The following is a 25,833-nucleotide window of genomic DNA, read 5'->3' as shown; positions in this document are numbered from 1 at the left end:
AGTCCAATGACCATCTAATCTAATCAACACAGGATGGCCTGACCTAATGAGTTTCAGATGCAGTGCTTCTAAAGTCAGTCAATAGTAATAATTTAAAGAAACTTCATTCCAACAAATTGAATATAAAAGTCTTTGTATTATATGCAGAAGTTTACAAAAAGCACTTCAAGGATGTCTGGTCAAAACTATTGCCAGAAGATTCCAAAGCCCATACATTTTGTCCCAGTGTAATTATGACAGCTACAATAAAAGCATTAAAAAGCAAGACAAGCAAATCTTGGTCTTTCTTTTTTTTTTTTTTTTTTTTTTTTTTTTTTTTTTAAATCTTGGTCTTTCTTAAATGATTATAACCTCATTCCCTGGGGGAACAGGTAATGAAAAGATGTTACAGATTGTGCTTGTTTTTAGACAGATGTCATTTGGGACCATATTCTACAGGAGTTTCAGATTTTTTCATTATCATCAGTGTTGATTTTCTTAAATGCGACTGGGCTTGCTTGTTTCAAAGAAGTCTTAGAAACATCTGTGTGCATGGTAGACATGGCTATTGTCTCATAGTCATCATCCCGAGACCGGAAATCACAAAAGTTAAAGAAGAACTGCAAGTCTCTCTGGAAATTTTTGTTCAGAAATCCATAAAATATGGGGTTGACACAAGTGGAAATCATTGCTGTAAGGTGGCACAGCAGGAATAACAGATTGTGGTTGCAGGTAGCAATGATCTGATGATTCCAATCAAACACAGTGTTAAAGATGGTAAGGGGTAGCCAGCAGACTGCAAATGCTACTACGATGGACAACAGCATGATGTTGATTCTTTTGGTTTCACTGGACCTGTATTTATTGTCTCTCATCTTGTCCATCATGTTGTTTCTCCTTTTTAAGCGTATATATATCTACAGAGAGGGGGGAAAGAAAAAAGTTCAAATAGAACCACGAATTTAATGTGGAATTCTGTGGAAAGAAGGTTAAAATGGAAGTGGTAGGGGGAAACGTTTTCTTACCTTGAAGTAGCAAATAAATATAAAACAGAGTGGGCCAAAATACTGCAGCATCAAGAGGAGAGTTGTATAAGATAACCTATGGGAGTCCGATGGAAACTTATCAAAGCACACGTATTTGTCCTTGAATGCGTCAAGTGTTACATTCTGGAACGGCTCATCTGTCAATACTTGATAGATGAGGAAAGGTAGAGAAGAAACCACAGCAAGGACCCAAATGACAGCAATACCTACATAAGCATGTCTGTTACTGGGTCTCCACCCTCGCGGGTTGATTATCAGCTGATGGCGCTCCACAGCAATGAGAACCAGAGAGAAAATGGACACGGTGATTGAAACACATTGCACAAAAGGATTCAACTTGCACATTGCCTCACCAAAAACCCAGTGGTCCATTAAGGTGTAGACAAATGTGAAAGGGAGACACATGATGGCAACAAGCAAGTCTGAGAAGGAAAGGTTCACAATCAGGATATTGGTAACATTTCTCATCTCCTTTTGTTTCAAGATGATTATAATTAAGGCCAGATTTCCGGAGACCCCAAGAATAATTACAGCTCCATAAGCGAGAGCTAATGTAAATATCATGGCCAAGGGCAGATGACAATCATCGCCTTCAAAAGCCAAAAACTGGGAATTCTCTGAAAAATTACAGAAGATTGAATGATTTTCAACCTGGGAAAATACTGTTGAATTCATTTTGATTGGTTTGGTTGTCATAGATTACGCTAGACAAATGGAAAATATGTTTCTTCAAAGCAGATCAAATGTTCAGCTTTTTCTTAATTCTCCATATTGGAATCCATTTCTCAAAATAATTCTGAATTCTTCATTCCCTTGAACTGAATGATCTGTAAAGAGAAAATGACCAATGGCATTACTAATTTTATTCAGAGCAGTCAGTATAAATTCTGACTCATAGTACTGTTGTAAGTGAAGACATTGAAATAAATAAACAAATGTAATCTGTATAAACATCTTTTTAAAACAGCAGAGACCGTGCAAACATTTTTAGAAAAACAATTCTAATATTTTTAATTGGACTTGCAATTACTACATTTTGATTCAGCAAAATGTAGTAGTCTGTAAATTAGTAAGGTGTATGTAAACCTTGCCCCCAAAAGTTTTATAGAAACCAATGTTACAGATTCCTAAACATTATAAAAATATGATTATGGAAAAAAATAATGCACAGATTAACACATAAGCTATGAAATAAAGAAAAAACAACAATACAAATTTCCCTTATTCTTCCCCCTACTATAGAAATGAACTAATTCATTAAGTTGTACTAAAAACTCTACCATATAGTGACCTGCTCTTTAAGGCAGACATTATTTAGCACAAGTATATGCAAAAGGGGATCATCAATACAGTGAAATATCAGAAACCTTTGTCACTCCAAAGGGCTGATATCCAAGATCTATAAAGAACTCCTCAAACTCAACACACACAAAACAGATAATCATGTCAAAAAATGGGCAGAAGACATGAACAGACACTTCTCCAAAGAAGAAATACAAATGGCTAACAGACACATGAAAAAATGTTCATCATAATTAGCCAACAGGGAGATTCAAATCAAAACCACATTGAGATACCACCTTACACCAGTTAGAATGGCCAAAATTAACAAGACAATAAATAACATGTGTTGGAGAGGATGTGGAGAAAGGGGAACCCTCTTACACCACTGGTGGGAATACAAGTTTCCACCCTTTGGAAAACAGTGTGGAGATTCCTTAAGAAATTAAAAATAGAGCTTCCCTATGACCCTGCAATTGCACCACTGGGTATTTACCCCAAAGATACAGATGTAGTGAAAAGAAGGGCCATCTGTACCCCAATGTTCATAGTAGCAATGGCCACAGTCGCCGAACTGCAGAGAGAACCAAGATGCCCTTCAACGGATGAATGGATAAAGATTTGGTCCGGGGGCACCTGGGTGGCTCAGTGGGTTAAAGCCTCTGCCTTCGGCTCAGGTCATGATCCCAGGGTCCTGGGATCGAGCCCCGCATCAGGCTCTCTGCCTCACAGGAAGACAGCTTCCCTTCCTCTCTCTCTCTCTGCCTACGTGTGATCTCTGTCTATCAAATAAATAAATTTTAAAAAAATCTTTAAAAAAAAAAAAAAAGATATGGTCCATATATACAATGGAGTATTCCATCAGAAAGGATGAATACCCAACTTCTGTATCAACATGGACAGGACTGGAGGAGATTATGCTGAGTGAAATAAGTCAAGGAGAGAGAGTCCATTATCATATAATTTCACTTACTTGTGGAGCATAAGGAATAACACAGAAGACATTAGGAGATGGAGCAGAGACATGAGATGGGGGAAATTGGAGGGGGAGACAAACCATGAGAGACTGTGGATTCTGAGAAACAAACTTTGGGTTTTGGAGAGGAGGGGAGTGGGAGGTTGGGTGAGCCCGGTGGTGGGTATTAAGAAGGGCACGTATTGCATGGAGCACTGGGTGTGGTGCATAAACAATGAATGCTGGAACACTGAAAAGAAGTAAAATAAATTGGAAAACAAAACAAAAAAAACCCTTTGTCATATGAAGGACTGTGGAAGGGACAGAAGACGTTTAATCCAGAAAAGACCAGGAACGGTATAGACGTCTTCTCATATTTGAGTGGGTAGCATGTACCCTAGGGAACTGGGCTTAAAATATCATACCTAACTATACAAGTAAGAAATAGGACCAGGGAAAGTATAACACAGTGTGTATTAAAAATAAAACAAAACAAATTTCACAGCATTATGAGGAACAAAAGTTTAATGAAAGAAAATCAACTGCCTGCAAAACTCTGGGATGCTCCATACACAAGAGTTTGCAGCTACTGTATGAAAGACTTTTGGGGAGCTCTTACATTGTGTGGGAGATTTAAATGACTGTAACTGAAATTCCTTCTAACTTTAAGGTTCTAGGATTTTAATACATCAGCAGTTTTCAAAGGATTTCTAAGGTTTTATACATGTAAATATCCTCCCTCCCCACTAGACTGTATACTGATACAAGGCAGGGACCTACATGTTTGGGGTAATTTTGATCTTTCACAGCATTTTGTGACACAAAGACTCTTTTCTAACCAACAAGAGAAATTACAGACAGTGGTTTTTAGAGATGAAAAGCTCCTTTTAAAAAAATCTGATTTCCTCTAGTTTGCTAAATAAATATATGCGATTCAGGGTTTCTTATGTTAATTAACAGGCCATTGTGCCTGTGTTAAGAAAGGGAATTGCATTTATTTCTTTTTTTATGTGAGAATAAAGAAAATCATGCAGATTTACTTCCAGTTCAAAGGAGATAAGAAATTTAGTGAACATTTGCCTTTTAAGAGGCACACCTAATGAAATTTTCCTGGAGTGTTTTCGCTTTCTAGAATATGAGGTGTTTTTTATTATAAAATCACAACTTGACTTTAGAAAACTGAAGAATAAAAATAAAGTTTTCTGGGCACCTGGGTGGCTCAATGGGTTAAAGCTTCTGCCTTCGGCTCGGGTCATGATCCCAGCGTCCTGGGATGGAGCCCCCCATAGGGCTCTCTGCTCAGCAGGGAGCCTGCTTCCTCCTCTCTCTCTCTCTCTCTCTGCCTGCCTCTCTGCCTACTTGTGACCTCGGTCTGTCAAATAAATAAATAAAATCTTAAAAAAAATACATTTAAAAAAAATAAAGGTTTCTAACATTTAGTGATAATGGAAGAATTAAGACTAGGAATGATTTCAATTGTAAACTTTTTGTTTGTTTTTCCTTTCTTTTCTTTTCTTTCTTTCTTTTTTTTTTTTTTGTAATTATGTTATGTTAGTTACCATACAGTGTAAATGATTTTAGAAGTATGGCTCCCCCTTCCTCTGTGCAACAACCAATACATAATGGCTCCTGAACTCATGCAGCCATCACCCTTTATCTCTCAAGAATGCCAAAGGCATGGGGTACGTGGTTGGCTCAGTCGTTAAGCATTTGTCTCCAGCTCAGGTCATGACCCCAGGGTTCAGGGATTGAATCCCACATAGGCTCCCAGCTCGCAGAGAGTCTGCTTCTCCCTCTTCTACTCCCCCTGTTTGTGATCTCTCTTTCTGTGTCAAATAAATTCATAAAATCTTTAAAAAATGCTAAAGGCAGAGAGGATAATCTTCTTCTTAGTGTCTGAGAACGAACCCTGAAGAAGTAAGTAATAATCTAACATTTCTTTACAAATTCCTCACTGAAGAATTCAAGAAAATTTTCCCATCATACCTCATATTCGTGCTGCTGCCAAGTTATTCAACATGACTTATTAGTTAATTGTGAGTTTCTCTTCATTATTTAAAGTAAAACTAGCTTGATTGGAAAGTGCATCCTCTTTATCCCACAACTTCTCATGGCTCCCTGTCACTACACACCCCAGAGAAATAAGTATCCTGGAAAAAGACACTATGAGTACATTCCTCAGCCTAACACTTGAAGACCTCTACATTTTGCTTCCCTTTGCCTTTCACTTCCTGCCGCAAGAGCCCCATGGTGAGTCCTCTGTTCCAAGTGGGTCAGTGTCTTCACAGTACACCAAGTGCCCCCTAGCCTGTTTTAGCTTCTGCATTCATCTCTGTCTCTGCCATTGCTCTTGCTGGGTACTCTGTCTCATCACCAATTCAAATGCTACCCATCTTTCAAAGCACCATTTAGTGCCCCTGAATCCTTAACTGGCTCCTCCCAATTACGCTATAATCTTTTTAAGGCACGTAGTGTATATACCTCATAGCACCTTCTAATACTAGATTTAGAACAAAAATGTGTTGACTGACATTGTAGGCTCACGGCTGGAATAGTACGTTCTTGTGTGAATTAATCCTAACATCAATAACTGAATTCTGTCATAGTCCTTTTACATGGCTGATGGATACTAATTACAATACTCACTATATTAGGTCAGGTATATGAGGGGAAATGTTCCATTTCCATGTTTATAAAAAAGGAATTGTTTCTGAAAGAAAATTCATTCATCCAGTAAATATTTATTGAACACTTAGTTTGTGTCAGGCATGGTTTTAGTGGAGACAACAGTGACCGTCTCTTTGAGTTTCTAGTCTTGTGGGCAAAAGAAAGCCAAGAAAAAATAAATTGGTACAAGGGAAAGTATGGCAGATGGTAAGTATTACACAGAAAAGCAACGAAGGGGAACTGGGGTTGTTGGAAGTTACACTTTGTTACTGGGTGGTAAGGAAGGCCTCTGCTTGTCTGAAAAGATGGCATATGAACTAAGACCTGAAAGTGGTAAGTGAGGAAGCCATGTATGGGATATGTCAGGGACTGCATCCCATGTGAAAAGAACAAACATAAAATCCTTAAGGCTGGAGTGTTCCTGGTACGCTAAAGAGCAATGAGAAGTGCCATAAATAAGGGAGAGACTAGTAGAAAGTTAATTAGAAAGGGTAAACTGAAGAGGAACAGATTACATTAAGGACTTATTCCATGGGACAGTGTGACTTTTTCTTGGGAAAGATGAGGAATCCCTGGAGAGTCTTTGGTAAAGGCGTGAAGTTATATGGCTTGTTTTAAATGTTACTCTATTTGCTGTTTTCAACAGACTTAAGATAGGAAAGGGAAGAAGGAGAGAGATTCATTAAGAGGCCAATACAAAAATCCAGATTAGAGATAACGGAGGCATGGACTAAAGAGTTCACCGTGGAAAGAAAGAAAAGTAGAAATTTTAAACCCACTGACTTATTTTGGCAAAATCCAATACATAATACATTGTGTGGGCTACAAAGGCAGTTTCTTATGGTCTTAGGTGAATACTGAAATTCAACTCTGACACCTTTGAAATTATATATTTTTTAATGAAATTATATTTGATGGACATGCTCTGTTAAGGAACAGTAGTCTTTCTACTAAGTAGACGTTAAGTTAGCTATACAGAAAATGTAAACTAATTTTTTTTTAAGTATTTGCAAAGCTTCCTTTTCTAAGTGTATATATGATAGTCATTCTAGTTTGGTAAAACAATTCTGCATTGGATAAAATGTGTATTTTCAGCCTACCTTAGTATAACTTCAAGAAAGAATAGTTGTCAGAAAATAATACTGAAAGGAATTTATATACGTTATCTTTGAAAAGGAAAATAATTTGATAGTTACCATCCTGATATTTAAAACAAGATACACAACTACAGACACTGCAAAAATTAAAGCCTGTTAAATCTCAATATAGCTGTTATGAGCAATTAGAGACAATAGAGATACTACATGCATCAATAGTTGGGAACGTGGTCCCCTTTCAAAGGGAAATTTCCTTTTCTTTTCCAATGAGAATGTTGGCCTTTCACTGCTTGCCTTTCGTAGTGCTGTCACTACCTGAAAATACAAGTTGCTGGTCGTAGTCTGCAGCAGATACATTTTTTCATACCTCAGAACTGTCTGTTCACCTTACTTGTTTTGGAAAAGAAATGCCAGCCTTGTTACACACAGCCTCCCAAAGTTACTGCTAATTTATCTGTGTGATTACGTAATCCTGTTTCTTCCTCCCCTGGTTCAACGACAGCTGCCTTAAAATGATAAGGGAAGACTCAGAATGCGGTAGTCACCCCCCGAAAAGCACTCACGCTTTAGACATAGGTGGGCAGCTGGGCTGGATAGCTTTCTGCTCTCTTCTTCACCAGAGAAGCATTCTAGAGTCTTGGGACTGCCAGATACTGCTTCTACGTTTCTGTGCAGGTAGAGACAGGCAGGCTCTGCATGCCCCCCGCCTGCGTGTCACCTAGTGAGTTAGGCTTTTGCACAGGATCCAGGTGGGCATGACAAATCTGAGCACTCGGGGGGGGGGGGGAGAAAAAGTGAAAATAAATGTCAAAACACACTCCCTCTCTGCCTTCCCCTAGGTTTTTCTGTGCTCCAGCAGTTGGCAGAGAAAGAAATGGCATGGTTCAATCAAAATTCCATGCCCACCTTTATCATATTGTGTAACTAGGTGAATTGCCCCAAATTTTCCTCATCCTTAACCTTCCCGCCCTCCCCACCCCCCACGCCTTCACGAACACCCGTTTGCCACCCATGTATCAAGGAACATCTCTACCTATGATGATGAGACTGGCAAACAAAAGCATCCAAACCAATAAAAAATTTTTAAAAAGGGGTAGAGTCCAAATACAGTTCTCTGTGACTAACATCAGTTCTTAAAACATTCGCCGCTCCAGTCTACCTGGAGACCAGCGGAACACTCTTAAACCACCTGTACCTCCCCCGTCCATACCCGATCTCCTCATCTTGCCAGGTTCCGTCATCGCTGTTCTAAAAGCAGCTGAAGAGTTCAATGATTGAAAGAATACGGCTCAGGGTGTACTACCAGGGCGCACAGACTGGACGGGTCAGCACCGAGGGAGAGGGGCTCCTTTCCTGGCCAGATGCGCGGAACCCACAAGTGTCCGGGGGGGACCGTGCCTGCGCTCAGGTTCGCGGCCCCCCAGGCAAGCCCGCGCCTTCGCGGGCTCCCTGCGGAACACGTGCGGCGCGAGGGGGACCAAGGGGGACCGCCGGCCAACGCCCCCCCTCCCCATTCCCCAGACCATCTCAGCGACCCGATCCTCGACTGGGCAGCCGGCTCCAGAAAAACGCCAAAGATAAGCGAGGTCAGGGGAAGACGGTCTTAGGAGAACCCCAAGTGGGGAGAACTTGTACCCCGGTGCAGAAGCCTTGGGGGAGCAAGGTGTGCGGATACCGCCAACTCCCGGTTCCTAACGTCGGCCCGCATCCGCGGGCAGCAGTCCCGGCGCGGTCCGATCCTCTGCAACACCTTGCGACCTGCCTGCACCGAGAGCCCAAGGGAGAGGCCGGCCGCGCCTCAGTTTCCCAGTTTCCCAGAGTCAATTTCGGGCACTGGTACTTTTTTTTTTTCCCCCTCTCTCATCCTTCACGCCATCAATGAGAGATTTCTCCAAAAGTCCCTTAAAACGTGTAAACTTGAAACTTACCCTCCGTTGGATTCGTCTTTTCCGCCCGTTTATGAAAGCGGGAAGAACGGTAACGGAAGGGAGCAGAGAGGGGAGAAAAGATCCGCTGGTATTTCTCCAGCTCAAATCCTAAAGATTGATGAAGATAGGAAGAGACGCCCCCTTAAAGCCGAACTCCACCTCATCCCCGGATCACGTGACGGCGCCCCGCGAGTAGCGCCCGATGCTCCCCCCCGCAGCCACCCCGGCTTGGACGTCCACCTCTGGGGCGCGTTGCCTAGGAATTCTGGAAAGAAGAGCAATTAAACCTATCCGCACGTTGCTCGACACAGACGCACGGAGCAGAGCAAAGTAAGCCCTCGTCCGCGCACTCCTCGACTCCCGGGAAGGCGAGACGGCGTTCGGAGGCTCTTCCGAAGTCGGAGCCGCGGTGTGTCCCTTTGTTTGCGGGTCAGTGCCATCTTGTGGCCGAAGTTGTAACCGGCCGAAAAGCGGGAGCGGCCGCCGAACTCAAGAATGAAAGGCATTGGTATTTGGGAGAAAAGGAAGCGTGGAAGTCACCGCAACAATGCCACTAATAGGTTTCTCCCTTTCTTTTGTGACGTTTGTATATTTCGCACACCAGTGCCGAGAAGATTTTTCCCCGTTTTAAAAGCGAACAAAGAGACGACCTTTATTTTAAAATAATAATAATAAGGTAGCAAATCTCGGAGGAGACAGCCTGACCCTGCAGTCCTTTCTTTCCACTGAGAAAATGCCGTCAGGTTTGTTCCCAGTGCCTAGCTGCATTCTTTGGGGGAGCACGATGAACGGAACATTTCCCTACTGGTCAAAAAGAGTCAATGCCATTGCCTCGGAGCTGAGTCTACTGCTGTACTGAACGTTATGAAGGAAAGAATGGCATGTACACAAGAGGACCTTGACAGTGGCAAACCCATGGTGCCGGGGGATTCTGGATAATTACTGATACACTGATCTTAGATGTTTTGCATAGTTGTGTTCCACTTTGAAAAACCAAAGTTGTGTATTTCGCAAACACATGCACACAATAATTGTTTACTGGTGAGGATGAATACAACTTCTTCCAAATCAAGCTGCCAGAAAATAAAAAGTGTTCCTAATAAAGATAAACAACACTGCCTAGGATACGCACAGCATAACAACTATGATTGCATTCTGTCTTCAAACTAAGACAAAACAAAATTTCAAGAAAAATGGAATGACCTGAACTTTACACTGTTAAAAAATGTTTTCTTTCTCTGGCTATTAGGCAAAATAAACACTACTTAAAGTTCAGTATAAGTCATAGCTGGTTTATTTATATAGTGATGTAAACATTTCTGGGTTTTTTCCCCCAGGAAATCTTTCTAAATTATTTGTCATTAGAAATATTTTTATACACTTGAAAAGGGAAAGAATTAAAATATCATGCTCATGTAATAAACTACAATAATAGATGTGAGCATACATTTTACAAAATCCTACTACTGGTTAAACAGTAAAATGGCATATATATTTTCTTTTTAAGTTCTTTTCTTTCTTCTTTTTTTTTTTGACCAAGGACAAAAATATAAAGCCTAACTTAGGAACTTCAGATTTTTAAAGAGCAGTAACTCTTTAGATTTCTTGTTGCCTTCTGTCTACTCCATTCCCTCAAGTCACATTCTGAGAAGCAAGTTTGCCCCAAGGTTCTGATATCAAATTGACTGTTCTCAGTCTACTGCAAGAATTACAAATTAAGTTATCTAATCTTCTTTGAGGAATACATTTTTATGTAGCATTTTTACTATGTCAGCAAATATTTTGGAGTTGAATATGTAATCTGGACTCATTAGACACTTTCTTTTCTGTATTTTCCAAGAATGTTAATAAAGGCATGTCTATAATAATGTTTGAACTACTGTGGCTCATGTAGTTTGCCATTTTATTAACTGAATTGTTATAAATTGTCACCCATAAGGCAAATTTATAAAGCTGCATTCTTAAAATATTAAATATCAAATACCAATCTTTGAAAGATCATTGGTCTCAAAGACTTTTCTATGTCAAATTTTGTGGAACAAAAAGAAGTTTCAAAATGTTCAACAACAGCAACAAATTGTATAATTCTCAAGAAATATCATTTATTAAGAACTGTCCCATGGTGTAAAACATAAATAAAATTTTTTAAATTGTAAAATAAAAAAAAATTCAGCATATATAATAACCAAATACACCATAAGATCCACTTATAATGTAATCTTATGGAAGATTTGACATAAAGTAATCTGAGTTCCTCAGAAGACATGTGTTAAAAAGTAATCTGAATTCCTCAAAAGATATACTAAAGAGAATATATGTGTGAAATAAAGATAAGTTCTTTTTCTACTGTTTAATGAACAGCCAGTTGCATACTTTCTTATCTGGGATTCAAGCTAGATAAAACCTCATCTTTGTTAGGGAGAGAGAACTTTTTTCCATTTCATGTATTTCTTTCTGAAATTTCATTGCCATCTGGCCTATAAGCCATGACTAGGAGAATTAAACTAATGACCTGTTCTCATGTGCTCTTGGGCAAGTCTTTTTTTCTATCATTTAAACAGAAGGCTCTACTCATTAAATCTCTATAGACCTTAGTTTTATCATCTAAAACATGGTCTGGCCCTTTAAATAGAATGATTCAATGACTGCATAGATAAAAGTGTATCACTATATCTGCTGATGGAATTTATCCATTGTACCTTCTTTTTTGGTCTCCTGATAAATTTCTGCTGCAATGGTTAAAGATTCTAAAATGCTATTAGGCTCAATACAGGAAAGTTATCATAAATTATGACTCAGAAAAATCTTGATAGACATTTACACTACATATGAAAACTATAAAGTGGATGCCACTGAAGGAAAAAATTCCATTGGGGTAAAACTTAATATGAACCATGAATCAGTTCATATTCTATGCATTAATTAGATGCCAGTTTTTCCTTCTTTCTGTAACTTACCTACTGCATTTATTTGAATCAGTGATGTCACAGAATATAGATTGCAACATTATTTTATGGACCACTGAAGAAGAAAGAAAATGCTTCCAGTAAAGCAATGACACATAACCAATTGTAAATGAATCTCAAAGTTAGAGTACTAAAATATTTTTTAAATTCCTCATCTTAGAACCAATGAAATACAGTAGGTAAAGAGTTTTGACTAAATTGCTTAATATAATCAAATGGTCAATACAATCACTTAATTCAATTGTCTTTTAAGAATTAACTTGCAGAAAGAAGTAACAATTTAGTTAAAATGTTAGTATACACGTAGGTAGGCAAGCAATTCAATTACCTTCTTTGTGTAGAGAAACTAAGTAGTATTTATGGATTTGTTCTTGATTTGAAATGAGAATGCACTTCAAGAAAGTTCTCATTTCATTACATAGACTACAAATTCAGAGCATTTGTTTTAAAACTGTCAGAATAAGACTCTAGAGGACTAGGGTCTTCAAATTATTTAGTAAATATCCAAACATTCTTCTGCAGATCCCACCTTGTCTGACACCCTTTAGACAGTCAACAAAAGTGTAATGCTATTTTACAAAAGTGTCACATTGTGTATTTATTACATGGTATAATGAACAGAGCTTTGTGAATGTTACTACTATTGCTTTTGATGATAATTATTACTATTCCCTTCACATCTCCATACTCAAAGGTGTGGAGTGGAACAGCTGGTGAGAAGGGCAGGTGTGAATGCCCCCTCCAGACCTGCCATCATCTATGACAAATACCTCTGACAGCTCATCTGGCTCCACTTCCACCTCACACCACCCCCACCCCAAAATCTCATCCTTAGTATTAGACCCTTTCACAACACAACACAACACAACCATACAAGCAGCCAATATCATAAGACCAGACTTGGCTCTGTAATGTAAATCTATGTCACATCCTTGAGATAGTGCAATTTTTCCCAAAGGAAAAAATAAAAAAAGACTCCTATGTCCACATAAACATTACAAACTGGACAAAGGTGGTATGAAATGTTCCTAGGTGTCACTTTGCTTAGGTAAGTTTCCCTTCTTCATTCCTTTGTTTAAAGTCTAGACATTGCTTTCCTTTCCCCAGATAAACAGAAATCTAGAAAGAGGATAAATATCCAAAGATGGCTGGCGTATAATCGGACTCTTCAGCACCCAGGAAATTGCTTGACTACTACCCTCTAGTAGCATAGCATAAAGATAGAAATCACTGAACTGCACAGATTATTCAAAACTGTAGCTGAGAGACACCTGAGTGGTTCAACCCATTGTCTACCTTTGGCTCAGGCCAGGATCCCAGGGTCCTGGGAAGGACTTCTGCATCAGGTTCCCTGTTTGGTGGGGAGTCTGCTTCTCCCTCTCCTTCTTCCACTCCCCCTACTTGCGTTCTCTCCCTCTGACAAATAAATAAACAAAGTCTTAAAACAAAACAAAACAACCTTAGGGGAGCCTTAAATATTACCCAGAAATTCTTGGGCTTGAGTGACTTCCGATTTCTCTCCTTCTAGAAGATTCTTCGAATTGTCCCCCTTCTCTCCCAGTCTCCTATCTCATACCCTCAGTTTCAACAGACTCCTCCTTCCTTCTGAGTTAAGTAAAAACCATAGAGCACTTACTCCCTCACTTCTCCATCCCTCGTTTCAGCAGTGACTGCTCTGTCCCAGCTGTTTCAACCCCCAGGCTTTGAGTCAGCCTAGCCCAGAGTTTTCTCAGCTGACACCCCAAACACCATGTGACAGAGACAAGCCACCACCACTGTGCTCTCCCACTCAATCCATGAACATAAAATTCATGAGTGAGTTGTTGTTTTATTCCACTAAATTTGGGAGGTTTGTTACAAAATAATATAACTATAACACCAGTTTATTTAACAATTCAGTTTTCTTGGTGAAACACTAAAATGAAAATAAAAATAAAATTCCTCTTTCTTGCATTGTATCTTCCTCACCCATGTCATAGTTTCTGTAGCTGCCTTCTCTTTCCTGGTAACTTCTCCAAAAACAAACATTTACTATCCCCGTCTTTGCTCCTCAAATATGGCCCACCTGAAACCACCCCTGCTATGACACCAATGATCAAAGTCAGTGGAAACAATTCAGACATTATTATATTTATTCTTTATGTTGTGTTTGACTCTCTTAACCATCCTGTGCTCTTGGAATTTTCTTTTCCTTTGACTTCATAAACTCCACACTTCAGGCTTTCCTTGTTCCTTATTAGATGTTCCTTAGTTTTCTCTCCTAGGTTCTGCTGTCTCCCTCTATTTCTTAGGTGTTTCCCTCCTTAGGATCCTGCTATATAAACAGGCCTGAAATAGCACCGGTGTATTTGCCTAAAATGGCCCCCATATTGTTTTCTTCTTCGGATTAATAGCCTGGATTGGATTAATAGCCCAAAGCCAGACAGCACCAAACTCAAATTCCCACACATCTAATTGCTTTAAATGTAAGCTAAACAAATACGCTTTAACCAGTTAGAGCACATCTACTTTTCATACCCTGAGAAACTGCACCCATCATCTGTTAACCAGAGATAAGACAAATCCTGTTGCCATAGAAGACAGCAAATTGTTGCCGAGCTTTGGCGCTCTCTGAACCAAGTCTCCCCACTTTGCTACTGAGTGATATCACCTAGGCAAGTGAACTCACTCTCTATTTTCCCCTTCTCCCCCAGAACCCCCTGTCCTATCTCCCTTCTGGCTGGTAGCCCCAGGCTGTTTCTTTGGAAGATCTCTTGTCTGGAGAAACTTCCCCTGTCATGCAACCCTGTCCAACACCACCCCCAAAAAGCTTGTGTGTTACTGCCTATCTTTTCCCTGATTGACCTGAAATCCCCAAATTTATGACAGACCTCATTCTTAATCTTCTCTCTCTCTCTTTTTTTAACCTTAATGCATAATCATACCCTCTGTCACCAATTACCTGTCTGTAGGCTCACAATTCTACACATCTCCATCTAAAGGACAGATACCTTTCAGGTTTCCTTGGCAAATGTGCTTTCCAGTGGACAGGAATCTCAGTCTTGTCATCATCTCCATCCTTCAAACCAGAATCTAAGAACTGTGCCACGTTTCTCTCTCACACTCTCAAATTCAACTGCTCACACATTCCCATTGATTTTTCTCTTAAACATCTCTCCAATGTGTTCCTTCACACCATCAAGCTCTACTTATTTCTTTGCTAAAGGGTCTTTCTGCCTCAGTGGTTTTCACAATGGTCCAGTTACATCCCTCCTCAGTTTAAACAGTCTAATTGCTCTCCAGACCCTTCAAGTGCAATGTCCTTTTAACCAATATTTTCAGTATCACCCTCCACCACTTCCCACACACTCAGTCACATCACACTATTTGCACTTCTCTGACTGTTAACTTCCTCTCTCACCTTCATGCTATTTCTTCACCTCTTACTTGTCCATCCCTGCCATCTGGGGATTTAACTCTCACCAGTTCCTCAAACTTCAATTCAAAAGCTTCTCGACTACAAAGCCCTATTTTATTTCTCTCCATATCCCCAAATACCCCATAGGCTGAATGTGCCTTATTCATATGCCTGCAGTACTTTAAGTTTATTTCTAACATAGAATTTAGTACATCAGATGTAATGAATTGTTTATTTGCACAGACCCACGCTGTGATCTCTGGAAGGCAGTGACTACTCTTTTCACCTCTCTAAACTTACAGCCTAGAATTCTGTCTGGTAAATCACAAGATACTAAAAAAGTTCTGTTGAAGGATGGAAGAACAAAGAATAATGTAGGATAACGTAAATTATGAACATCACAAATCAAGCCCATTTGTTCATCTGAAACATTTAAAACTACCTTGGGCGTTTTATTTATGATGAATTACTACTCTTTTATACACACACATTATATATTATATAGTATATATATAATGTAAATGTAAATTCTACATATATTTTATACATATATATGCTTACTATATACTTCTCTTGACGATTCTTCTCATTTTAAAAATTTCCTTTATGTGTTAATTCTGCTTTTCTTATTAAGTATAAACTTGAAAAATGAATTCTACTGCCTTTAAAAATGCGGGAGTACCTGGGTGGCTCAGTGGGTTAAGCGACTGCCTTCACCTCAGGTCATGGGTTCTGGGATCAAGCCCTGCATCTGGCTCTCTGCTCAGGGAGAATCTGCTTCTCGTCACCCTCTCCCTCTGTGATCTCTCTCGCTTTCACTCTCTCTCAAATAAATAAATAAATAAAAATCTTTAAAAAATGCACATAATGTCCAGCAGAAAAGTGTCTTATGAGTTTTTCTACCTGCTGAATAATATACTTTTAAAAGCAGAATTACCCATTAACAGGATAAGAGTAAGAATATGGTAACAGATACCTTGTGGAAGAGCATATCATTTAACAACATCAACTTTTTATTCTGGCCTTATAATTTGAACTGTTCTCTAAACATTCTTTTTAAAGACTATTCAAAACAAACCAACATACCCAAAACAAATAAACTAGTTCTCTTTCATTTCCACTTAAATATAGTGAGGCTATATTTAGACTTATAAGTAGATTTAAAATACTAACCATGAAAACTTAGCTAAGAAATGAAAATTTATTTTTTAAAAAGCAATATTGGGGGATATTTTTCAACATCATCACTTTTTGTTTGGATTTACAACAGGGAAGAATAGTTGGTCTATATATGGATTTATATGAAAGAAATATTTGATAGAAATATTATGCCTCTGAAGGAATCTATGTTCTCTTCTGTTATATATTTTGTGCTGAATTTTTTAAATAATATAATTAGATAAAGAATCATTTGTTGATATGTAAGACATCCACAATTTTTAAAAAGAAGAGTCAAATATCATTATGTTGTTAATATAGCTGCAGGGAAGAGAATGTGCCAGTAATAATGGAAAGCTATCAACAGTATTCCTTTTTTTTTTTGAATATGGACAGAAACCATTTCTATGATCATCAAATTTTTCTAAAGATCCAAAAAGTTTCTCTTTCTACACATATATCTATAATGCATGCTTGTTAATGGCATAAAGTCATATGTAGTCAGAGCTTAAAGGACTTTATATATCTACTAGTTAGGACATTTTATTTTACAAAGGAAGTGAAAATTACGAAGGTCAAAGTGTTTTGTCTAAATTAATTTGTCCATTAAATTGGAGTAAAACCTGGATGAAATCCAGGTGTTCTGACAGGTGTCCATTACACAAATACATCTGTGGTATGTGATTGTGTGTATATACATACATATATACACACACACACACACACATATATATAAGTGTGTATGTATTTTTTAACATGGAAAATTTATTTTTAAAAAAAGAACTGTACATTCTGTCTGAAAATCAGTCACTGCTTTATATTTAATGATTTAATTGTTAGGGAATCAAAAGGAAAGATATAGTATTGCTTAAGTAGCAAAATGCTTATCAAAGTGCTTATCATTATGCTTATCCTGCCCTCTTAGGACCTCAAAATTATCATTGAATTTTCTGGGAAAATGTCTCTATGCACCCAAAACATTAGGTTGACTTTTTTTTTCAATTGCCTTTGTTCCTTAAAAAACTGCACGTATTTCACAATTATGTTAGTTCCTTGTTTTGAGTCCTAAATATTGATCATATGACAAACTGTTACAATTCCAAAGAAATCAAAGCAGTGATGCACATCATAAAAATATTTTCATAACATGTGGAAATGGCCCTTTGCATGTCTTTTAAGAATTAGGATTAAAGTTACCATGATAGAAACAGTGGATAAAGAAATGTTTACTCTTAATGAATAACTAAAGTTTTCACAGAAAAAAAATGCATCAAATAAAATAATACTATTTTTCAACTTTTTTTAACCACCACTATTCTGATAACTAATATACAAAGGTCACATGTTGTCTGAGATTATGTCAGTGCACTTTAGTAACTGTTTTTTTGCAAATGGTAGCTGTTATTAAAATGCAGCAATAATTTTGACAAAAACCATAGACAGGTTCCTCAGAGAAATGTTACCCCAGGCATCGTTTGGAGAGTGTTTTATTATTCAATAATTTGTTGTAAGAGCCCCAAGAGGTTTTAACTTTCACCTTTATAGAAATGCTTTCTTTCATAACTGATGAAGAGCAATGAAAACTGGAAAAGAGCCAGTTTAATTTTGTAGCACACATAAAATCCAGCTTAATTTCCCAAATGTGCATTTTATAAGTAGTGAGTAGGAAAAAATACATAGAGCAGAGGTGGACATTACTATTTGTGTTCCCAGAGGTAGTACTCTACCTGCTTGAATTTACTCCATAAAATAAGAAAATTACTTATTATCTTCTACAAAGAGTGATGATGATTAGTCTTGAATCCCTCCTGGGAAATTTGAAGATAAAAGCACACAGATCTTCATATCTTCTGATGTAGCATATTGTTGGAATTTTCAAGTTGACCAAATCTTCAAAAGAAGGATTTTTTAAAATGATTTGTTTACTCCACATATATTGAATGTGTATTTAAAGAAGGCTTTTTGAAGCTTGCATGCTTGTATGTGCAGTGGAAGAAAAAGGTGGGTTAATTGGAATCTTTATCTCAATGACATGTTGGCCTTTTATTTTTAATACTCATTAATAATAACAACAGCTACTTAAATTTAAGGGTTGAGATCATTAAAAGAAATAACAAATTTGTGGAAAAGAAAAAAAATCCATCTTGTATTTTTAACATACAAAAGCTTGTAGCATAGGTTAGTATTTTGGAAGATAGTCACAAAGGGATTTATTTGGAAGTTGTTTTTAACAACAAAGCATATTTGAAGTAAGTATGTATTATAACCATGCAAGGGATGGAAGAATAGAAATTTCTGTGACAATGTGTATTTGATTGACCGTATTGATTTTGGAGTTAAGAAAGTCTAAGAACCAAACTTTGTTTTCTTACCAGTCATCCCTTCTTCACATATAATCCCTTAGCTCACCAACTACAGGATCCAGTGGGCCTGCTCAGACTGCCTATTTTGTCCAGCTTTTGGGGGATAATGTACTAGTATTCCAGAAACAAGACAGAAAATAATGAAATAGGTACTGGATTTACTTGAGGTATTTAAGAGCTCTTGGATGACTCTCTTGCCAATACAATGACGTCTATGTAGATTCCTCGAGTACTGAATATTAAAATACAGGAGAGAAGAGGCACAAGAATTTTTGTCCACTTCTGGGGAAACAGGTAGGGTTTGCTGCCCCCAGAAACTAGATTTACAAGTTGCATTGCTACCAAGGGATACAGTCCTCCCCAGTTTAGTGTACCAGTCCCATGGGATTACACTCATCACCAAACCCTTGATCCTATGATTGTCACATGGTCATTTTTCAGTTTTGTTATATACAAGAAATGCAATCTTTCACCTGCAAGGCCATGTTCAAGAACATATGGACCTCTTTCCAATTTCACCAGTGTCTCTCCGCATTCCCTGCCTCCTACAAACACACACACACACACACAGAGATACACTGAGAATACAAAGAAGCCTAAAATACCTGCCAACGAATGACTAACAAAAATAAGGCAAACCTGCAATAAAGATTTGGAAACAATGGGGACGGAAATCACGTTGAGGAGAAACAGAGGACCAAATTTTGTAGTGTGTTTTGGTTGCTGTTTTAAAAACAACAACAACAACAAAAAACCTACAACAACTCTTTTTACCTCTCCCCCACCCCAATCCAGCTCTGTCCATCTTCTTTATGTTACCCAACAGTCCTGAGAAACGTGGATTCCGTTTCAACCTCACTCCCCAGTTCCACGCCGCTTGCCCACGCCCACAACTACCTCTCCTTAGGAATGGGAATAAACCCTTTTTCCTATTCTGACCCCGTTGTGTCTCCTGCCCCTTCAGATCAGCCTCCCTGCCTAGACTTCTCCCCTCTTCATTCCAAAAAGGTGCAAAAAGAGCAGCATTCTGTTTTGGTTTTGGTTTTTATTTTTTTCGAACAAAGAGAAAACCTGGGCCTTGAAGCTTTTTCTCATGGAGCCGAAGCTCTTAGAGGTACCCCAGCGCTCATTCCCACATCAGCTCAAGACTCCTCCGAGTTCACTTCACCAGGCTGGGGACAGAACCGGCAAAAATCTTCCTGCTCGGCAAGTTAACTTGGCCTCGGCCGAGAACCAGAGGCCAGAGTGACGGGGTGTCATCTCGAGGGCCTGCAGCTTCTCCCTGGGGCCCCAGACAGCAAGATAGGGGCTGGGATGCCCCGAACCTGGGCTTGGGGAGAGGCTGTCGCGGAGCAGGCGCCCTAGAGCAGGGTCTCCGGGGTCCCGGGAACAGTCACGTGTTCCCGAGGCGCCTCTAAAACCCCCGCTGCTCCCCGCTCCTTCCTCCCTACCCCCACGACATCCCCACCGCCACCTCCAGGTGCTCCCCCTGCAGTCGCCGCCGCCCGGGCGCAGAAGCGACCGCGTTCCCGGGAGCGGAGGCACCAGCACCGGCCCGGGCGCCCCGAGGTACCGGGTTCAGCCGCTCCCCACCGCTCCCTTCGGCGCGGGGGTGGGCCTGCAGGGAGGGGCCGAGGCCGTTCCTGGCTCGGGCAGGAGTCGGTGCGGGGCCGGGGAGTCGCACCCGTCCCGGGTCCCGGGTGTAGTCTGGGCTCCCGAGAGGGCTAGTGGGGAAGCCAAAGGCAAAGCGAATGGAAAAGTGGGGGTTTGGGGTGGAGGAACAGGCAATTGTTAGGCGTCAAGGGAAAGGGGGAAGGGACCAAGCGGAATTCTTTGGTTCGGGGCAACTACTCACCCGGGGTGGGGCAGGCGCTGGCCGAATCCAGGAGGAGTGTCCGGAATCCGCTCTGGGGCTGGATCCGGAGCTAGCGGGAGGGGGTTCTGCAGGGACCTAGCGCTTCCCTTGGGGGCGAGCCGCGAGTGCAGCCCGGCGGAATCCGAGGCAGGCGGACCGCAGCCCACAGGGTGTTCAGCTGGTGCACAGCCCTAGCCGAGCTCTGGCGCGGTCCTGGGGCGCAGTCCACCGGGCGCCCCTCGGTCAGTCCACCTGCCGCGCAGTCCCGCAGCTGGCCGCAGACCTGGAGGCAGCTGCGCGCCTGGATTTGCGTTCCTGTTTGCAAGGTGGCCTCATAGGACAAATGCGAGCAATACCATACATGCACACACCTTGAATTCCAGAAACAAGGAATTTTTTATCCCTAAGTTCACAAACCTTCAGTTTATCTTTTAAAGGAACTTAACCATCGTGTTGGATCAAAGTCGAAAGACTTTGCCAGAGACCATGGAATAGCCTGAGGCTCTCAGCAGAATTTTGAGCCGGAATGCAATTTTACATTTCAGATTTCTCAAGGGAAAAGAAACTCTGCTGTTAGAATTAGGAAAGCGTGGTGCGAGCCTGCGTGTTTGTCAGCTGAGCAAAGCTGTATTTATCTTTCCAACTCAAATTTTGCCAAATTCTAGCTTTAAAAATAAAATCATGGGAATATCTGAGAATATGGAATCTCGCCATTGTTCCAGGATCACAGCAAAATAGGCAATAGCTGATATTTTATCATTGCTAGAAGGGGGAAAAAAAAACATATATTTTATTCTTTTGTGTGTGACTGTCATCCTTTGTGAAAAGATGTGCCTTATCATAAGACAGGGAATTATCCTAACAAAGGAACCTTATTTAAATCTATTAGCTGTCTTTCAGTATCCTTTGAGTTCCCCGCAGTTCCTCCTATTCTCTTTAAGAACTATCTACTTAACATACCTAAAGTCTATTCGGAAGATTTCATTCATCTTGGTGTCAGCTATAGATCAATTTTTATATGAAAATTATGATATCAGAAAAGTGCACAAGTCTACAAAGACATTGCTTTCTAAAAGTCACCACATTTTGACAAAGAACTTTTCACTTTTTACTCTGAGAATTAAAGTTTGATGTTGCAGCCTGGGAATTTTGATGGTGGGAGCTAAAACTAGATACAAAAGAAAATGTCTAAGCAAACACAACAAAGGTTTCACACAGTCAATATTGAATTACTTCGAAAATAATATTTCATTTCTAAAACTTTCTGGTTACATTTCATAATTTTTCTAGCGCTTTGAGATTTAAAAAGCGCACATATTGCATTACTCTTATTATGTATAAAGTATCTATGTTTTTATAAAATTGTACAGTGTTCATTATAACACTTGCTGAAAAGTAGATAATTATTAAACAGATCTACATTTCCACTATAGGTTTGCTTATGGTTCTTTTCAGAGAAGTGAAGGAGTAAATTTAAGAAAAGAAATCCTTTGTGTGTGTGTGTGTGTGTGTGTGTGTGTTTTCTTTCATTTTCTCTACCATTGATTTTCAATTAAAAAAAAAAAGACAAATCTTATTAGACAAATAATTTCTACTGTTTGAATTATCCCCTGGCTATTGTCAGGGAGGAAGAAATTTTTCTTTGTCTAAAGTTCTTCTAGTTGGACTAAGAACTAAATTTCCATGAGACAGATTAACAGAAGAAAATCAAATTTAGTTTCCTGCCTACAGGGAATCTGCAAAGGCATGGAAATTCCAAAGACAGGCAAAATGAGGTATATATGTCATCCTGAACTAAGGAGAGGGGAAAGGGAGAAAAGCCATTGGCAGGAAGGTGAGAGGAGATGTTTGGAAAATGAAGGTTGCCCTGTTGTGCACATATGTTTCTTAGGCAAAAAGGAATCTCTATAAATAGCTCTTTTCCCGGTGCAGGTCCTCTATCTAAATTTTTTTAGGCAGTTGGTGGGGAGGTCAGAGTTTCTACCTGAGTCTTTTGGGTCTTGATTATTTTCAGCTCAGAATAATCTACCTGCCATTGTGTGGCCCATCTTGGGTATCCTGCCTTTGGCCTCCATACTACAAGATGGCAAGTTAAAGAAACAGCTTAGCATTCCCTTCCTTCCCCCTGGCCCCGTTTGCAGTATCTCCAGTTGTAAGAAGTCACTGGAGCAAAGATTCACAAAATGCTCATTTAGTGTAGAGCATGTTATTAGGTGTGTGTGTGTGGTTGTGTGGAGGTGGGATGGATTGGCCTGGGGCTACAGGGAAAGCAGCACAAGGTTGACTGCAATCACACCAAAATAAAATGAATAAAAGAATGCTAGATGAGTGAATGAGCATTAGGAGAGGGAAAAACATAAGAAAAAACTTATTATGGGGTATGATATTAGTATTACTTCTACATTTAACTTCAAGATCTAAGTTTTCCTTAGATGATAAGAATTTATTCAATCTTTCTAAAGCTGAAAGTTATTTTCAATTTTTAAGTTAAAAAATAAACAGGTAAATTTTGTTTTTAAAAACACTAGCTGGTCAGTGGCTATCCTAACTGTGATAATCTGGCACATCTCAAAGGACTAAGAATTGATCAGGGAATGACTTTGCCATTGAGTATTGTGCACACATAGTCAATAGTACAGCTTGATAAACACTTAGTAAGCGCCTGTACTATAGACTAACTCCTGGGATAGTGTTTCTACATTTGAGAAGCTACACTTGAGAAGCTTCATTGGAATACACATAAATTAGATAATATTTAGGGTACTAGACATTTGTTTGAATTTTTCATTTTTCCATAAATATTTATTTAGCACCTACAATGGTGGAGTTACTGGGTCATGTATTGTGGTAGATACCACAATGAGTAAAAGGCAGTTTTCTGCTTTTCCATTGCTTATTAATAGATAATGTAGGCTGCTATGTTTTTTAATTGCATTGCAAAGCAAATTGTCACATACAGCACCAGAGAGCTGTAAACAGGTCAATGTGGGCGTTCCAAAGAGGAGACCCACAGCCAACTGAGTAGATCAAGGAATACTTCAGGACAGGTGACTTTTAAGTTTGACCTTGCTTGAAGTTGGAAACAAATGAATGTTTAAGGTAAGAGTATACAACCACACCATAGTAATGAGCTATTGTAAATTAGATATCTTGAAGTTTTTATATACATTTGCCTTTTCCTTCCCTTTCATTATATCTACGTAAATCTAAAAATCATGATCTGCTATTTAAACACAAGGTAACACACCATAGAAATGACGATAGACTTAGATTTACTGTAATTGTTATTGGCTGATATTTTCCCTGCACTTGGAACCAATTAAAGACCTCAGGAAACTTTGTTTAGGAGATTAATAAAGTATGGGAACAGATTTTAAAATTTCATTTCCCTCTCAGTGGATTAATGTATAGTAGTCATGTAATTTTTTTAAAGTTGATAACTAATGTCTTTTTATTCCAAGCAGAGCTGTAATATGGATTTAGAACTCCAGGAGTTTTATAACAAGACCCCTGCTACCGAGAACAATACTGCTGCCACTCGGAATTCTGATTTCCCCGTCTGGGATGACTATAAAAGCAGTGTGGATGACTTGCAGTATTTTCTGATTGGACTTTATACGTTTGTAAGTCTTCTTGGTTTTATGGGCAATCTTCTTATTTTAATGGCTCTCATGAGAAAGCGTAATCAGAAGACGACGGTCAACTTCCTCATAGGAAACTTGGCCTTCTCTGATATTTTGGTTGTGCTGTTTTGTTCCCCTTTCACACTGACCTCTGTCCTGCTGGATCAGTGGATGTTTGGCAAAGTCATGTGTCATATTATGCCTTTTCTACAATGCGTGTCCGTTCTGGTCTCAACTTTAATTCTGATATCAATTGCCATTGTCAGGTATCACATGATAAAACACCCTATATCTAATAATTTAACAGCAAATCATGGCTACTTCCTGATTGCTACTGTCTGGACACTAGGTTTTGCAATTTGTTCTCCCCTTCCAGTGTTTCACAGTCTGGTGGAACTTCAGGAAACGTTTGGTTCAGCATTGCTGAGCAGCAGATATTTATGTGTTGAGTCGTGGCCATCTGATTCATACAGAATTGCTTTTACTATCTCTTTATTGCTAGTGCAGTATATTCTTCCCTTGGTATGTCTCACTGTAAGTCACACCAGTGTCTGCAGGAGTATAAGCTGTGGGTTGTCCAACAAAGAAAACAAACTAGAAGAAAATGAGATGATCAACCTAACTCTTCATCCATTCAAAAAGAGTGGGCCTCAGGTGAAAATTGCCAGCAGCCATAAATGGAGCTATTCATTCATCAGAAAACACAGAAGAAGATACAGCAAGAAGACAGCCTGTGTGTTACCCGCTCCAGCAAGACCTCCTCAAGAGAACCACTCAAGAATGCTTCCAGAAAACTTTGGTTCTGTAAAAAGTCAGCCCTCTTCATCCAGTAAGTTCATACCAAGGGTCCCCACCTGCTTTGAGATGAAACCTGAAGAAAACTCAGATGTTCATGAAATGAGAGTAAACCGTTCTATCATGAGAATCAAAAAGAGATCTCGAAGTGTTTTCTATAGACTGACCATACTGATACTAGTGTTTGCCGTTAGCTGGATGCCCCTACACCTTTTCCATGTGGTAACTGATTTTAATGACAACCTTATTTCAAACAGGCATTTCAAGTTGGTGTATTGCATTTGTCATTTGTTAGGCATGATGTCCTGTTGCCTTAATCCTATTCTGTATGGCTTTCTTAATAATGGGATCAAAGCTGATTTGATTTCCCTGATACAGTGTCTTCATTTGTCATAATTCTGAATGTTTACCAAGGAAAGAATAAATGTTGAGACCGTCTAAAACATATTCACAATAACTCTGTATGTAAATTAAATAAATTTTAGTAACATGAAGTTGAATTTATGTAACAGAGTTCTGGATTTGAATGTCAGTTCATAATATGTGGAAAATAACTTTAATGTGTTATATATAATATGATGAATTCATTTAGTTGTATAAAGTTGGTGTCAATGCAATCTATAATTTCACTGTAAGAAGTAATTGTATTAACGTTCATTTCATCTTGTCTTGTAAACAAATGAATTGTAACTTTTGTTTAAAATAAAAGTTGTATCTAACCAA

At 39.2% G+C, this 25,833-nt stretch overlaps 2 protein-coding genes across 11 annotated transcripts; one reads left to right on the top strand and one right to left on the bottom strand.

Moving 5' to 3' along the window:
- Positions 1-327: 327 nt before the first annotated feature.
- Positions 328-21,169, bottom strand: NPY1R (neuropeptide Y receptor Y1). Of its 8 annotated transcripts, none has more exons than XM_032332628.1 (4): positions 20,693-21,169; positions 8,954-9,061; positions 1,005-1,852; positions 328-896 (listed from the first exon to the last, which is right to left on the bottom strand). In XM_032332628.1, the coding sequence occupies exons 3-4, from the start codon at positions 1,719-1,721 to the stop codon at positions 444-446; spliced, it is 1,170 nt and encodes a 389-aa protein (XP_032188519.1). In that variant the 5' UTR covers positions 1,722-1,852; positions 8,954-9,061; positions 20,693-21,169; the 3' UTR covers positions 328-443. The 8 variants fall into 8 exon arrangements, with proteins under 8 accessions (XP_032188519.1, XP_032188517.1, XP_032188518.1 ...); XM_032332626.1 differs by lacking the exon at positions 20,693-21,169 and adding an exon at positions 9,241-9,580; XM_032332627.1 differs by lacking the exon at positions 20,693-21,169 and adding an exon at positions 9,251-9,580.
- NPY5R (neuropeptide Y receptor Y5) lies at positions 19,746-25,833 on the top strand. Of its 3 annotated transcripts, none has more exons than XM_032332621.1 (2): positions 19,746-20,043; positions 24,157-25,833. In XM_032332621.1, exons 1-2 carry the CDS (start codon positions 19,747-19,749, stop codon positions 25,504-25,506), a joined length of 1,647 nt encoding a protein of 548 aa, XP_032188512.1. In that variant the 5' UTR covers position 19,746; the 3' UTR covers positions 25,507-25,833. The 3 variants fall into 3 exon arrangements, with proteins under 3 accessions (XP_032188512.1, XP_032188513.1, XP_032188514.1); XM_032332622.1 differs by having other exon boundaries at positions 19,856-19,951; XM_032332623.1 differs by lacking the exon at positions 19,746-20,043 and adding an exon at positions 20,053-20,406.

Source organism: Mustela erminea, chromosome 2 (genome assembly GCF_009829155.1).
Source record: "Mustela erminea isolate mMusErm1 chromosome 2, mMusErm1.Pri, whole genome shotgun sequence".
NCBI lineage: Eukaryota > Metazoa > Chordata > Mammalia > Carnivora > Mustelidae > Mustela > Mustela erminea.
The sequence above is the reverse complement of the archived record's forward strand: the minus strand, read 5'-3'. Positions and strand labels throughout refer to the sequence as shown.

Excerpts from the sequence above, each read along its gene's own strand:
- NPY1R (XM_032332628.1), bottom strand. The coding sequence starts at position 1,721 with ATGACAACCAAACCAATCAAAATGAATTCAACAGTATTTTCCCAGGTT. Across the intron at positions 897-1,004 it reads TATTTATTTGCTACTTCAAG|ATATATATACGCTTAAAAAG; the intron begins GTAAGAAAACGT and ends CCCTCTCTGTAG.
- NPY5R (XM_032332621.1), top strand. The coding sequence starts at position 19,747 with ATGGGAATAAACCCTTTTTCCTATTCTGACCCCGTTGTGTCTCCTGCC. Across the intron at positions 20,044-24,156 it reads GGCAAAAATCTTCCTGCTCG|AGCTGTAATATGGATTTAGA; the intron begins GCAAGTTAACTT and ends TATTCCAAGCAG.